The sequence below is a fragment of the Leuresthes tenuis genome, unplaced genomic scaffold, assembly GCF_036924035.1.
Source record: "Leuresthes tenuis unplaced genomic scaffold, fLeuTen1.0.hap1 SCAF_18, whole genome shotgun sequence".
Taxonomy (NCBI): Eukaryota; Metazoa; Chordata; class Actinopteri; order Atheriniformes; family Atherinopsidae; genus Leuresthes; species Leuresthes tenuis.
This window is the reverse complement of record NW_027325372.1, coordinates 10,691,685-10,706,466: the sequence shown is the minus strand read 5'-3', so window position 1 is coordinate 10,706,466 and position 14,782 is coordinate 10,691,685. Positions and strand designations below refer to the sequence as shown.

At 41.4% G+C, this 14,782-nt stretch overlaps 1 protein-coding gene across 1 annotated transcript; it reads right to left on the bottom strand.

The window, feature by feature from the left end:
* Positions 1-1,966: 1,966 nt before the first annotated feature.
* recql4 (RecQ helicase-like 4) lies at positions 1,967-14,723 on the bottom strand. Its single transcript, XM_072370727.1, has 28 exons — positions 14,599-14,723; positions 14,395-14,428; positions 14,186-14,298; positions 13,873-14,016; positions 13,587-13,744; positions 11,670-12,672; positions 11,494-11,576; positions 11,323-11,413; positions 10,810-10,975; positions 10,381-10,491; positions 9,394-9,558; positions 9,196-9,288; positions 8,978-9,114; positions 8,808-8,891; positions 8,433-8,621; positions 8,080-8,262; positions 7,732-7,933; positions 7,403-7,596; positions 7,101-7,184; positions 6,392-6,529; positions 6,179-6,298; positions 5,202-5,424; positions 4,924-5,053; positions 4,660-4,826; positions 4,135-4,312; positions 3,444-3,597; positions 3,245-3,353; positions 1,967-2,255 (listed from the first exon to the last, which is right to left on the bottom strand). Exons 1-28 carry the CDS (start codon positions 14,680-14,682, stop codon positions 2,134-2,136), a joined length of 4,659 nt encoding a protein of 1,552 aa, XP_072226828.1. The 5' UTR covers positions 14,683-14,723; the 3' UTR covers positions 1,967-2,133.
* Between the last annotated feature and the right edge of the window lie 59 nt (positions 14,724-14,782).

Sequence of the window (14,782 nt, the reverse complement as noted above, 5' to 3'; positions counted from 1 at the left end):
AATAACTGTTCATAATGAAAGCTTATAATGATTGCTTAAGAAAATACTGCTTGGAAGTATCAACAAAAAGGTGCGTCACATTACATTAACTTTTTTTTCAGATTGAAATGCTTTATAAAGTTTAATAAGGGTGTTGCACTGATCCCATTATGAATACTCCATTAAGTGTATGCAGTGTAAACATTTGGGAATAAACCTTATAAGGAGTGATTGCTAAGGTAACAAATAATATCACTACTCGTTATCAGCAGCCTGGTGTCGTAATAATCTTGCTGACTGATGATAGGCGTTTTCGTGCTTCGAGTCTGATCTAGTTCAACAACTCTGAGCTGTGGCGTCCTTTGACCTGCAGTTGATCCGGCAAGAACAAATTATGGCATTTCTCAATTTTCAACTTTACCTCTTGAGCCTTTTAACACTTTTTCTAATCAAATGATCAGGGACAAAAAGATCACTCTGGGGTTGAAATGCTCCCCACTAACAGACCCATGGTAACAGGTTTTAGTAAAAAAAAAAAAAAAAAAAAAAAAGACTCCCTTTACTTAAAAGAAACTGCAAAAGTGCGACTGGAAGTCCAGACAGTATCACACTTGCTTTGTTTTTGGGGCGTGAAACTTAATGTCCTCATTAAGTGAAAACTAAAACTTTCCGAGGTGAGACCGTTTATAGAGAATTAATTATTGCGATGAGCCTTTATACGACCTTGACCCAGTTTATTACCGTTTCTCGTGAATGCCACGTGGAACTTCATTCTTCTAGCATTGCTCACTGAATTAAGCGGCGTAATATTAAAAACTGTTTCAGAGTTAGACTCTTTTTATTGATCACACAGTGCGAGAGAGTCTGCTAACCATCCACCACCATAAACAGATGGCGGAAAGACTTGATTATATATGTACAGTAAATCCTCACAAAACCTTTAAAAAAAAAAAATTGTAAACACGTCATTTATCCCTTTTGGTATTCAATAAGGTAAATTTATTCACTTGCTCACTTACTTGCTTGCTGCTTCATGGGAACAGGGCTCCTTCTTTCATAAAGGTGAATATGAATTCAAGAAACAGGTTAATTCAGCCTGGTAAAAAGAACGTAAGCAGCAGGTAGGCATTTCGTTAGAAAACTTCATTGTTCCACCAGCTGAAATACACTGAAAAAAGAGCCAACTTAAATTAATTGCTTCAACTGGCAACAAGCAAATCCAAAAAGTGTAATTTTTCAAGTTGATTGAGTCTCCAACCAAAGAAACTAACTGAGCTTCATGTTAAAAAGTACTTTATATCAATTATAGCTAAATAACGCTTTTTTATCGTGGGAGCTGACAAGAACAGAAGAGACTATTTCTTTAGCTCTTCGCAGAATTAAACCGAGCGTCTCTGTCCCAGAGGGACGCGCCAGTTAGGACTGCTTTGAAAAAAAAGAAGCTTTGAAACAAATTGAACTCAGTTCCACTAACATAAAGAAGGCCTCACAGTTGAAGGATTAAACAGTTTATATTCTTCGTTAGAAGGACAATGGTTCACCTATTCTGTTAACTTGTGGTAACCTGTATTGCACAAAGTACATTTCAAACAAAAGGTGACCTTTATAAGGTGACTCGTTAAATCTTTTTAAACAATCGTCAACATAAACTCCACACAGCCCAAGTCAATATTAGCCATATTTCAAATGTCTACAAGTTCTTCAGTTAGCGGTCATGAGGATATAGCCGGACGGTGGGAGAAAAACCAGTTTGTTTTTATTAACGTGTTCATCTCTGGGTCGCAGATCTGGGATGTGGGAAGCGTTTGACACAGTTTATGACACAAACCCATCTAATCCAGAGTTTGTTGGTTTTTTTTTCCCCCATCAATCTACATGATTCATGAGGATACTTTAAAAAGGTTTTTATTTGAAATGAAAGTCACTGAAAGAAAGAGTTCGAAAAATAGATTTTATTTTATTATGTTGGTGTCACCAGAATAAGAGCGTTAAACAAAAAGAAAGCTGTCCAGTTTTAAATAGAACCTGATAGAATATTAAAAAGTCCTTCAGAGCAAACTGTTTAGTGTGAGAAATGTGGATGTGAGTGAGTAAGTGAATCCAAACACGGTTTTCAAGCACAGATCTACTGAAGTGCACTTGTGTTTGCGCAGGTCATTTGAAGTGAATGATCTCCTGGGTGGCCAGTCTGATAAGTTGGTTGAAGTCAAACTGGATGTATTTCCTCCAGTAACGTCTGTCCTTGCCGTATGTCTGAGCAGGATAACAAGGACTGCCTGTAACACAGATTAGCTTTTCTTAATCAAGGACCTACAGCTGATAAATCCATGTTAGGCTGAGCTTGTTACACACAAAAAAGAAAAACACCAGGCGCTTGAAGACATTTTAAAATGTCAAGTTTCTTTTCTTTTAGCTACGGAGTTCATTTTCCTTAAAGAACTACAGCTTTTTACTGAAAACAAATGACCCATTTAGAACATTTCAAAGTCTAACGATTAGAAAACAGGAATAAAAAAGAGCTGTTAAATGCTCAACAACATTTTCACCCGACATGTTTTCTCTCTGTGCCAAATATCTGCTTAGAGTTTAAAACAAATCTGAATAACCTTTAGATTAACTTATCAGTTTGGATATGACCATATCTGCTGAGCCCAACACATCTTCTAAAACAATTCCACCCATACAGAATGGATTTTAAGAGCAGAAGAGATCAAATTACAGGGAACAACTGTATGTATGAGAGAAAGAGCTTTTTATATCAGCACTGACAGATATTTTATTCAAATTTTTTATTTATTTATTTTTTAAAAACAACCTTTTCTGATGCTGTGTGGATTAAGTCTGTCAATTGAGAGGCTCCAACCACAGATCGCTGTCTCAATAAAACAGAACGTTTCTAAAGTGTATCTCTGGTGACCTCTTGAGGTCTACAGGCTCAATTTTCTGGCTGGTGTCACTGGATAATCTGCTGTGCTAACAAAACATCGATCGCTGCTTTAAGACTTCCACATCTACGCTTCAGAGTCAACATTTTGATGATGAAACCCTGTGGATGTGAGTTTTCTGGTGACTCTAGTGTAGCCCCGAGAAAACATTTCTATGAAATAAAGGCGCAAACATACTTTGGCTGTGGGTGTGTGTGTGTGTGTGTGTGTGTGTGTGTGTGTGTGTGTGTGTGTGTGTGTGTGTGTGTGTGTGTGTGTGTGTGTGTGTGTGTGTGTGTGTGTGTGTGTGTGTGTGTGTGTGTGTGTGTGTGTGCCCTCACCTATGCCATGAAAGATTCTAGCAACAGCTCTTCCGGAAAACTTCTCATCACTTCGGTTGGAAAGAAAACTTCTGATGTCGGCTCTAATCTGATTCTCCCAGTCCAGCAGCTACAAAATACACAAGCACACCCAAATATAAGTAACTGTATCCTCTGATAGAAGTTGAATAAAAACTGCCATTGTGTGTGTGTGTTTCACCTTGTATTTGTCGAGCTCATCGAGGTCTATTGGTTGGAGTGTGTGGTCTCTGTTTCGCCTCTTGTCAAAGTACTCGGAGAGAAGATTTTTCAGCTGTAAACTCCGATTCTCATCCAAATCATCTAGACAGGATGTAGCGCTGGGGAAGGCAACACTGCAGGACAACACACACAAAGATAAATCCAGTACACACGTAAACAGACAGAGGATTATAACATAAATGGGGAACAAAACCAAAACAAGACCCGTCAAAGTGCCTACATCGACACATAAAGTTGACTGAGTGCCCCCGTTATGTATCATATTTCTAATATCATAGGTGTAGTTCTGCCTGAGCATTCAGAAACAATGATTCAATGCTTTTTCACACCAAAGTTCACATTAAATTCATATTTATATATCTTAAAACTCTTGGAGATTCAGTCATCATTTAAGTATATGTCAAGCATGAAAAGCCTTTAAAAAGAAAGGCCCAGGTAATGCACCCCCTTTTCTAATGCAGATCAGGGAATAGTGGTCGTTTGGGCATTCAACTGTATGGTTGGGGGCCATTTGGACGTCTAGATGAGAACTACTTCTTAATCCCCAAAAGAAAAGGGGTAAATTTAAGGGTCATGGGGAGGAATTACTGTACTGTTAACCAGCAGTGACTGCTTTTATAACAAAAAAAAAAAAAGAAAGCAAACTGTACCTCTTGAAGGCCTGAAAACAAGCTGTCAGCTGGTACAGCTGCGTCCTCTCTTGGGCCTGCACTCGACCGTGGAGGAACTGACAAACTCTGTCCATCTCCTCATCGCTCAGATCGCCAAAGGAACGGAAGTAGAAAGAAGGGGACGAGAACTCAACAAGGATACCGCTTCGTCCACCGGCTGAAACAGAAAAAGAAGTGCTCCAGAAATAAGAGAAATTTCGGAATGATATGCAGCAAAATCCCCACTCTGAATTTAAAACTGTGGGCTTCCAAGAGCTGAGAAGAGGTAAACACACAATTCAGATTATAAAAATCTCCAGGTAAAAGACCTTTGACTAACCCTTCACAATAAACAGCGATTTGCTCCTTGTTTCTGTACTTAAATCTTTAAAATAGTGAGGGTACCGTGGCAGGAAATCTATCACAGTGGGTCTAAACTTGTCTTGAGACAATCAATGACACCAAATGGAAAAAGGGCAAACTGTGTTAATACTTTTGAAATTCCAGTTTCACTCATCGACAAACCTCTTCCTGTGCTCCACTGCAGCTGTCTGAGTCCTCTCTTCACGAGGGGGAGCTGCCATCCCATAGTGTCTGCTACCTCGACGACATCAAACTCCAGCTGATCACACCTCTCCACCCGTTGGCCTGCCATCCTCCTCCTGGCCAACACCACAGCAATCGGAGGGCAGCTGCGGGAAAGACGACAGACAAAATACAACAAAACCTAAACACAAGCGCAGCATTCAGGCCAAAATACCACAACACAACCCCGATGTGCTGACTTACATTTTAATGATTTTCTGGAGTTGTTTCGGTCCATCGTAGCAGCTGACTTTACACACAGAGAGGGTCGGGTGGAGAAGCTCAACAAAGCGCTGTGGATGCAGCTCCAGATAGCAGAGCAGCGTTTCCACACCTGAAAACGCACACACCCACCTAAATGTCTTTCTGAAAATACATTTATTTTAACCGGCCTGGTGTTGCTTGTTGCTGAAAGCTGAAAATCCAAGCATGTTAATACAGCGAGTACTTTTTGAAATACTTTGCTTTACGTTTCTGCTCACCTTCCTCTGTGATGTCCAGAGCCTCGACAGTCTCTTGTATGGGAATCGCTCTTTCGTGAGTGTGACACACTCGTTCCTCGGGCCAATCGCTGCTCTCCACTTTCAGGTCAGCTCCCTTGTCTCCAACTGTCGCGCCCTCTTTCGTGTCGTCGTCTCCTTTCTTTTCCTTTCTTTCACCTTTATCCTCTTGAAGTGACTCCTCGGCTGACACGAGTTCTGAAACCTTGGATCGAAAACCAGCTCGTTGAATTGAATTTTGAATTGAAAATTTCATACAGAAATGATTGAGAACACCAACATGAAGACAAGTTCAACGTATTAAAACGGGTAAACATATGACAGTAATTTTAAAGCTGTTCGTTTTAAAAATGGGTTTAAACAATAGACAGCGAAAGGACAGAAGAGATGTCAGAAAATTACAGAAAAATCTGGATTTTGCAACTATGAATTCTTTAGATGTTTACCAGCACAACATGAATATACTGAGGAAATTGTGAGAATTAGCTCTATGGATGAGAAATAATTAACAAACTGATCATAAAGGGGAAAAAATGGGGAAAAAGAACTTAATATTGAAACATTTAATAAGGATTGAGAAACATGTGGAAGAATCATCAAACAGTCTAAATATAGTCTAAGTTACTGGTCCCTGTTCAGATAACTTTATACCATGTGTTGTATAAAATTGTTAGAAAAACAAAAAGACTTTTAAAACTTCCAGTAACATGTTCAGGCTGAACAGAAACAATATTTTTCCTGCTGTGATGTGCAGAGACTGAAGCCATTTGAGACCATCTTATGTCAGTTTTTCTCTTCCCTTTTTAATATAAGGTCTATATAACAAAGTCAACGTTAATTCAATGAGCCACACAAGTCATGTTAGTCTGGCTTTTTTCCACTTGGCCCTGTTGTCTTAGTCATAACTACACTTAGCTGTCTTTTGTTAAAAGACAAAGCCAGCTTTCCTCTTTAATCACCTGAGCAGCAGTGGATTCTGGTCTGTCTGCATGTGCATCATCTTGCTGAGTAGAACGGTTGAGTTTGCTCTCCTGATCACACACATCCATCATCTCCATCAGCTCAGAGTCCTCAACATCCTGCACCAAAACAGAATCAAGCTTTTTCTTCTTTTTTTTTTTAAACTTTAGAGGAACATGTGGATCCCAAACACTCACGAACTGAAAGCTTACCTTCCAGAGTTCTTGTTGTTTCTGGTGTATCTTCTTGCATTTGCATGCAGGGAAAACTTTCTGGACCAGTCTTTTGACTGTGTAGTAATCCACAGTGTCTGCATAAATATGGCGGCGAAGCTCATGGAGGTCCCCACCCTACGATTATCCACGCACACACACACACACACACACACACACACACACACACACACACACACACACACACACACACACACACACACACACACACACACACACACACACACACACACACACACACACACACACACACACACACACACACACACACACACACACACACACACACACACACACACACACACACACACACACACACACACACACACACACACACACACACACACACACACACACAAATGACATCAACAAGAAACACGGCAGCGGAGAGACTAACTTTAGACTTTATCAACATTAACATAATACATAAATCCCATATTTTCTCTCAATCTATTGGTATTTACAGTTTGGAGAATTATTAACATCACTGGAATAAAGTGACTTTAGACACTGTACAAGGCAGTGCAACATGGGTAAAGAGGGGGACCAATGGCTTCTTTGGATAAAGAATCCAGAACTGCTTTTACTTTTATGCTTATTACTTTTATTTAATAAGAAATGAAAACGTTGATATGTTTAATCAATATCCCAAACTATTGGGCTGATTTATTGTCTTGCTATGTTTTACCTCAGGGTCCAGGAAAAGGTGGCAGTGAGCAGGTTCCCCATCTCTCCCTGCCCTCCCGATCTCCTGTACGTAGCTCTCAAAGCTCTGAAAAAAACATGTCATTTTAACCATTTTTTAAAGTTGGGCCTAGTAGAAACAAATGTGATTGTAAGGAGGTGAAATTACAAGGTTTATGGTAACAGTTAGACAACGTCTCTCACTTGTGTTTAGAGGTGACTTGAGCTCATAAACAAATAAGAAAAGCAAAAATATTTCATTCAATTTGGAGACTTAATATAAATTAAACTACCTATCAAACCCACCTTTGGCATGTTGTAGTGGATGATACCTCGAACGTCGGATTTATCCAGGCCCATGCCAAACGCCACAGTGGCCACAACAATTCTGAGCTCCCCACACATGAAGTTGTTCTGGACACGTCGACGCTCTGACCCCGACAGGCCGGCGTGGTACGGCTCAGCCTGCCATTTCAGCGGCTTACGAATCTTCTTTCGTGCTGAATATGGAAAGAGAGCAGACAGGATAAACGGGATATTGTAGAAACCAGAGAAAAGCTGAGTCAGAGTCGCTGTTGTTCTTCTATGTGTTCGGGCAAAATAAAAGCAGATTTTAATCAAAGAAAAACCAATACCCAGTTCTTTCTTTCTCTGTCCAACAGGATTTTTTTGAATCTGGCTGTTGCCATTAGTTTGTTTTCTTTCTTTCACCAGCACCCCCTGCAGACACGTCCTGAGCAGCGCCGCCACACGAACCGTTTCCTCTCGTCTGGTGCAGTACACAATGATGGAGTCCAGACAACCAAAACGATCCCCTTTCAGCAAGGAGACTAAAGCCTAGAAATAGAAAAAGACACAAGTAACGTGGAGAGAAAGCAATGAGTCTAGATAGACGCAGGGTATAGCGACAGTAAATGCTCACAGAGCCTCTATAACTCTAAGAATGAAATATTCTGCCTTGCACAAGCACCAGCTTATCAGACCTGATCCTTTTCTTTATCCATGGACACAGACAGGTTGAGGTTTGGAGGCACGGCTGCAGATCTCACAGCAATGCCCTCTTCGTCACTGATGTCCAAGTGCTGAGCGATGTCCAGCGCTGTGGACAGTGTGGCGGTAGCCGTGAGTCCGAGCAAGCACTGCACTCCGAGACGCTCCCGTAGTACCTGCAAAGAAAACAGTGGATGTGTGCGTTTTGCTGCTGGAAGGAGCAGGGTGTGAGATTTAGTGAAATCTACTGGGGAAGCTGCAACCAGCAAAATACCTCTAGCCTAACCTTTACCCTTCAAAAGCACAAACCATTCACGGCTCCAAATCTATTCCAACATTAACCCACCTTACACAGTCTTAAGTAGCAGGGTCTGAAGTTGTGTGACCACTCTGACACACAATGAGCTTCATCTATACAAGCAAAGGCCACGGGAGGCAGCTCCTGAGCAGAAGGCAGGCATCCTACACCTGATCCTCCTCCACCCACCAGGGCCTCCGGAGAGAGGAGCAACACACAGACTTGACCGGACTTCACCTTCAGAAACAGAGGAATACGGACACAGTTATTCTTTCAAAAAGCCAGAAAAAGAAAACTCTAAGATCACCAAAGCTGAATAAATATAACTAATGAAGAAAGACAAAGACAAAAAAGCTTCTTTAAGTTTGAATCGGTCGAGCCGTTGCCGATATTTGAACAACTTCCTGCATGTGTGTTTGTTACCTTTTCTATCGCGGCTTCTCTCTGTTTCATTGTCATATTAGAATGGATGCAGGCAGCCTTCAGCTCGGTCGGCAGGCCAGACAGCTAAACACACACATATAAGGTGCTCAAAACTGCTTCACTGTTCAGTTGATTGCCCTTTATCCACCTTCAAGGATCATAGTGTTTACCTGGTCGTCCATCAAGGAAACGAGGGGTGAAATGACCAAAGTGATGCATTTGGATTGCTGAGCATATAAGTAGGCTGGGAGCTGGTAGCACAATGATTTACCCATTCCAGTTGACAGCACGACAAGGGTAGAGAGACCTAACGATAAAGAGTGAAACGTGTCCATGAAGCTTTTAGATATGCAGACGTTTGTAACTGCATTAGCTTATGTGAGCGTACCTGACAGGATCCTCATGATGGCTTCTTCTTGTCCTGGTCTGAACGACTCATAGCCAAGATCTCTTAGAGCAGTGTGGACTTCATCAGGCGTTTCTGCACACAGACACAGAAAAAAAGTCAATTTAATAGCAAATATTATGTCCTTAACATACATTAACAGTAGTGTTTAGTTAGAGGAATGCTATTTATAGTGTTTACCCTGGACTTTCCCATCATCGGTGAGATGATAAAGTGGTTTCATGGGTGGCGGAGGAGGTGGGCGTTGATAGTCAGGACGAATCACGTTCAGCAACATCTCATCTTTATTGTCGCTGTCCACTTCCTTTTCTTGTGGTTGTTGCTCATTGTCGACACTTGGAAACGCTGGAACACACAAAACGCAAAGCTCACTTTCCCGCATGAGAGCCCTCTGGCTGACCCATTCATTTAAAAGGTCCCACTTTTGCATTTTCGCATCACTTCTTCACCTCATAAGGCTCCAAAGAACATGTGATTGGCCACATACTCCCATCAAGTGCTACACCGTCTGAAGCCTAAAAAGCACAGTCAAAAGCATGTGCAAACCGGAAGCTTTTTAAATATCATTTTATTCCAAATTATTCCAGCTTTAGCCAAGGTTTAAGAAAATGTATCAGTCTGATGTAAAAATAAAAGTGAATTAACATACGAGCCTGTGTAACACACGTTTCCACGAGTGGGTGCACAAACAAACTTAGACCATACAAAACGTCCACATTCGTTGAATGTAAACAAGCAACGAGATTCGTCAGCAGGACGTGAGTACTTTCACTGATGTTAAAATGGCGTCATAAACAGAGAAAGTTGCAGGATTAACGGATATCCGATCACATCTGCCCCTACCTTTCACCTCCAATTTAGATCTTCTGTAAAAATAATACCAAATAAAGCAGGATACCCAAAGTAGCCATCATACACGTTCAAAAGTGTAATTAAAGGCAATCACAGGTAACAACAGCTGACGCCAATCAAATTAAGAATCTGTTACTCAAAATTTCCTGCTGTTGAAAGGTGAAAAGATGTTAAAGCTGGATGTTACACTCAAGCAAGAAATGTACACAAAACACGTACTGTATACGTATGTCAAAAGAAATGTGACTTATCGTTATGAACAGCAAGTTGAAAGAGAAAGCAGTAAAAGAAGTTTAAGAAGTTCAACAAGCGTACCCAGTGGCTGAGGTCGCAGAGTTCCTGTCGCCCTGGCAACATCCTCCAGGGTGGGGAGCTCAAATGGCTCCTCCTCAGCAGGCTGATCATCAGGGACAGAAGGCGGAGGAGCTACAAAACAGAAATCAAGGCAAAACAATTCACCGCTTTTGATGCTGGACTATGTTCACATGGCAGATAGTTACTTACTCATTAGCCTGTTGTGTGCACATATATTATAAAATCATTTGTTTTAAAATAGAAACTCGTACACCATCGTACTTTCTTTTTTTTTTTATTTTTACAAACATTAAGTAGCATCTTTCTTCCCTTGATTTGTTTCCAAAGGCTATGGAAAAGCAGAGCATCCAGCTGAATCTCAGAGCAGGAAACGAACACCTGATTCCTCTAAAAGAAATCAGTGGGATTGTAAGCATGCTGATCAGTCACCTCGTCCCTTGCAGTCGATAGCCCAGTGTCCGGTCCCTCCACACTTGTAGCAGGTGTCTCCTTGGCGACTGAACCCCCCTCGGTAGCCACCCCTCCGTCCTCTGCCAAAATATCCACCTCCTCCACCAAACCGCTCTCCTTTCAGCTGAAACTTTTGCATGTACAACTGAAAGACACATGCACACTTTGTCAAAACCTACAGTCTTACTACTCTGGATGCATCTGGTTTCATGGAAAGACACATTGAACAGGATGCATGCACGGTATACCTGAGACAAAGATAAAACAAATTAATAGATGCTTTCTCTTTTTTCTAAATAGATTTCTTCACTTATATTAGCACGTGAGTCCAGAGCATTCATAAATTAGCATGCAGAAAGGATGATTCAGTCGTATCATTAATGTATTGATCGTACAACAATTTCTAGGTACTACTGATTGGAAATATCAGACTGTGGGACAAATCACGAGTGCACACACTGAAAAACACAGTCACTCATACAGAAAACCCACCTGTTTGCGTAAGCCAATCCCTCTTAGTGCGTATCCTTTGACATGAGATTTCGTCCTCAGATTTATCTTCACAAAGTTGCCCTCTGCACCTCTTCAAGTCAAAGTGAAAAGAAAATGACACAGGCTCCGAGCAGACATCTTTAAACACCACTGCAGCATATTTGGTCTTACCCGCCTCTGACGGGCTTCGTTCGACTTATCCTGGTAGATCCAAATTCCTCCTCTATTTCTCCAAACAGGTTCTCTTGAGGGGGCTTAACATTATTTATGTCATTAATTATGTCACTTCATTTACACTTCGAACAGTCTATAGCAGGACTTGAAATATAATGCATATCTCCTCTTACCTTTTTTGGTAGCTTGGGTTCTTTTTCCTCTTCACCATCTTCTTCATCCTCTCCTTTTTTCTTGGCCCTCTTTTTCTTCTTCTCTCCTCTTCCATCAGTTGAGCTGTCCTCTTTCTTTTTACCATTCCTCCTCCTCTTTTTAACCCCTGCTTCTTCAGTAATGTCTCCCTCTGTGTCATACACCTCTCTCTCCCTCTTCCTCCCTCTCTTCTTTGTTCCTTTGGATACTGAATTACTCTCACTGCCGTCGTCTGGTGGAACAGCCGGCGTTGCTTCTATCTCCTCTCCATCCTTTCTTTTATTCACTCTTTTCGCTGTGCGCCGTCGGGCAGATTTTGGTGCATTTTCACTAACAATTTCATCTCTTGTGATGCTTGCAAATCCTTCCTCTCTCCCACAGTCTGGAGCAGTCTTTATTTCTCCTTCTACATTTTTCTCTTCCTTCCCTGCTCTTTGATCTCTTTCTATTTCTTCCTCTCGTTCCGCTTGCTTCACTTTTACTTCCTGGTTACCTGCTCCAGGCTGTTCCTCAGCTCCCATTTCTCCAAACACCTGACACCTCTCGAGCCACATAGTGTCAACACAGCTCAGCCTGCTGGCAGGAGAAGGCCGCCCTACCATTCCCCCTCTAAATCCTACAAAAAATGGTGAATTACCTTTAAAGCCAGCTAAAGTCACAGAGTCAACAGTCTTATGTGGCGTTTCAAATGTGTCAGAATTGTATTTTTTGTCTCCTAAAATGACAGTGCCTTCATCTATCTTTCCTGTGGTCTCGGCATCTCCTGTGGAATTTCTGACAGTATGTTGAGGCGATAAAGACGTCAACAGGGCAGAGGGTCTGGCTGGAGAAGAAGCTAAAGAGGTGGGACTGAACTGAGAACTAATGTTTTTACTATCAGTGGTGCAACTCCTAACAGCTCCAGGTTCAATCTGTTTAAACTGCTCGTCTGGCTCCTCTGGATGGAGTGTCTTTAAAGACGGGGACCCGAAGCACGGCTTCATTCTGGGAGGAAGACAACAACAACAACATGGACTGACAAATTAGCTGTTTGATGTTTGATAAGGTTTGATTGCATTTTTGCATTTGATGCAAAATGCAAAAAGATATAAGATACACATATCCAGTCAAGAGGAGGGGTTGACATACTGTTCAGCTTCTGATCAACTAAATATCAGAGACTTGCAAACCTCCCTATTGCTGGTTAATGTTTAAAAACAACACAAATGGCTCCAACAACCGTATTACCATTTTTATTTATTCATGACTAGTGCTTTTATCTTTTAATAATAATTACGACAATTGTTTTTCTCTGGAGATCACCTCCGGACCCTCCCCACCACTTGGTGTTTCATCATGACCCAGAGTGAGAGCCACTGCCCCACTTTGGAAACCACTAGTCTAGAAGAAGAACTTTTGGATATTCAGAAAGCAGAGTGGCCAGTCAACAATACCACAATGACTGATAAAACACAGTTAATAGCATAGGCATTAATAGGCATAAAACTACTGAACTTAAATGAACATTCAACACTAATGTGTGTGTCACTGAGCCTAAACAGATTTATTCTGCAGTGCAGTCGTTTCACCACTCATTTATTTTTGCTGACCTTATAAGAAAACCAACAGCCAGTTCGGAGAGATAACCTGCCGATAATATTTATGCAAACATGGCAAATAACTGGCTGCCCAATTAAATGGTCGATCACTAAACTGGCCCACAGGAAAGCAGAAACCCCTGCAGTAATGGGAACCTTCATTTTAATAAAACTGATCAGAACGGTTGCAAAGCATCTTAGCTTTAAAAAAGAAACCTGTGTGCAGCTCATATAATATAGATTTTTTTACTAAAGCAGATGTTATTCAGTGAATAACTAAATAATATGTGGTTAACATGAAGGATTTCTCCTTTTATTTACCTTGGGGAGAAAAGGGTGGATTCCTGGTCAGTGAGTCTGGTCTTGGCAGCAGCTGCTGTAGAACTGGGACTGTTCGTTGGTATGGTTTGTTCATCTTTCAAAGAGTTCAGACGTCGTCGACCAGCAGGGTAAGACTTCTTTAGCGAAACAGGTCTCTCCTTGAAGGAAAATGAAAGCAAAAGAACAATAACCAAAATGAGTGTTTATTTCTGACATCTGCTGTTTTCCAGTTTTGTTTTTTTTTCTCCTCCTATAATGGCTGAACTCGGGCGTTCGTGATCCTTACTTTACCGAGTGTAGTCAGGTTGTTTTTAAGCTTTAGCCCGTAATATTGGGAAGAAGCAATCAAACCATCTCTGTCCTGGGATGTCAGTCTGGGAGAAGACACTGGCATTGCTTTGCGATTCAGATGGGCACCCCAACAATCTGACTCCTAAATCAACAGAAGGGCACGGACAGAAATGGTTAAACTAAGCACTGGCAGAGAATGGGAAAACAAATCAAGGGAAACTACAGGATATTAAATCTACTAACTATGCTAGAGCAATAACAGGCATGTGTGCACACATCCACACAGAGTAACAAACTGTCTTTAGGACCTTCTGGGTTGTGTTGACCTCAGCTGTGTCTGGGGCTTGAAGTTGACTTTTGGCTGCATCACTGCTGGTGTTTTCTTTGGCTTGTTTCAAACTGCGGTACTCCTTATACAACTCTGCAAAGCGGACACACAAAGTCATTTTCTTCTCAACATAAACCGATTGTTCGTGCTGCCTGTTTATCAGCACAACAAACTTTCATCAGTACTCACTCCTCGTCTCCTCTGGAGCCAGATCAATGTCCTCCTGGAAATTACAAAGCCTTATTTAACTTTTAAGGAAAGGTAAGCAAAGTGACATCAACACTGCGGCAGTATGCGAGTCACATTGAAACACAAGATGCAATGTCTCCCGTTACTGTTAATACGTGCAGTTTGTTATTGTGTTGCTAGCTGACTACGTAACTTTTGAATCACCTTGTTAGGTTTCCTCTGGTGCTGTTTGACAAACCCCTGCTCCCAACTTTTCAGCAGGAGTTTCACCTCGTTGTAGCGATCCATGGTGACGATAGGCTTTATAAGTTAGTTCAACTATTACTTTGCATTAATACCCCACATCCTTTCAGTCAGGCGAAAGCTAATTACAAACGCGACTTTACTG

What these genes read in the sequence shown, in the direction of transcription:
- recql4 (XM_072370727.1), bottom strand. Translation starts at nt 14,682, where the DNA reads ATGGATCGCTACAACGAGGTGAAACTCCTGCTGAAAAGTTGGGAGCAG. An exon ending in AGGTCAACACAACCCAGAAG is followed by an intron (nt 14,017 to 14,185) that starts GTCCTAAAGACA and finishes TTGATTTAGGAG; the next exon opens with TCAGATTGTTGGGGTGCCCA. An exon ending in CAGAATCCACTGCTGCTCAG is followed by an intron (nt 5,425 to 6,178) that starts GTGATTAAAGAG and finishes TTTCGATCCAAG; the next exon opens with GTTTCAGAACTCGTGTCAGC.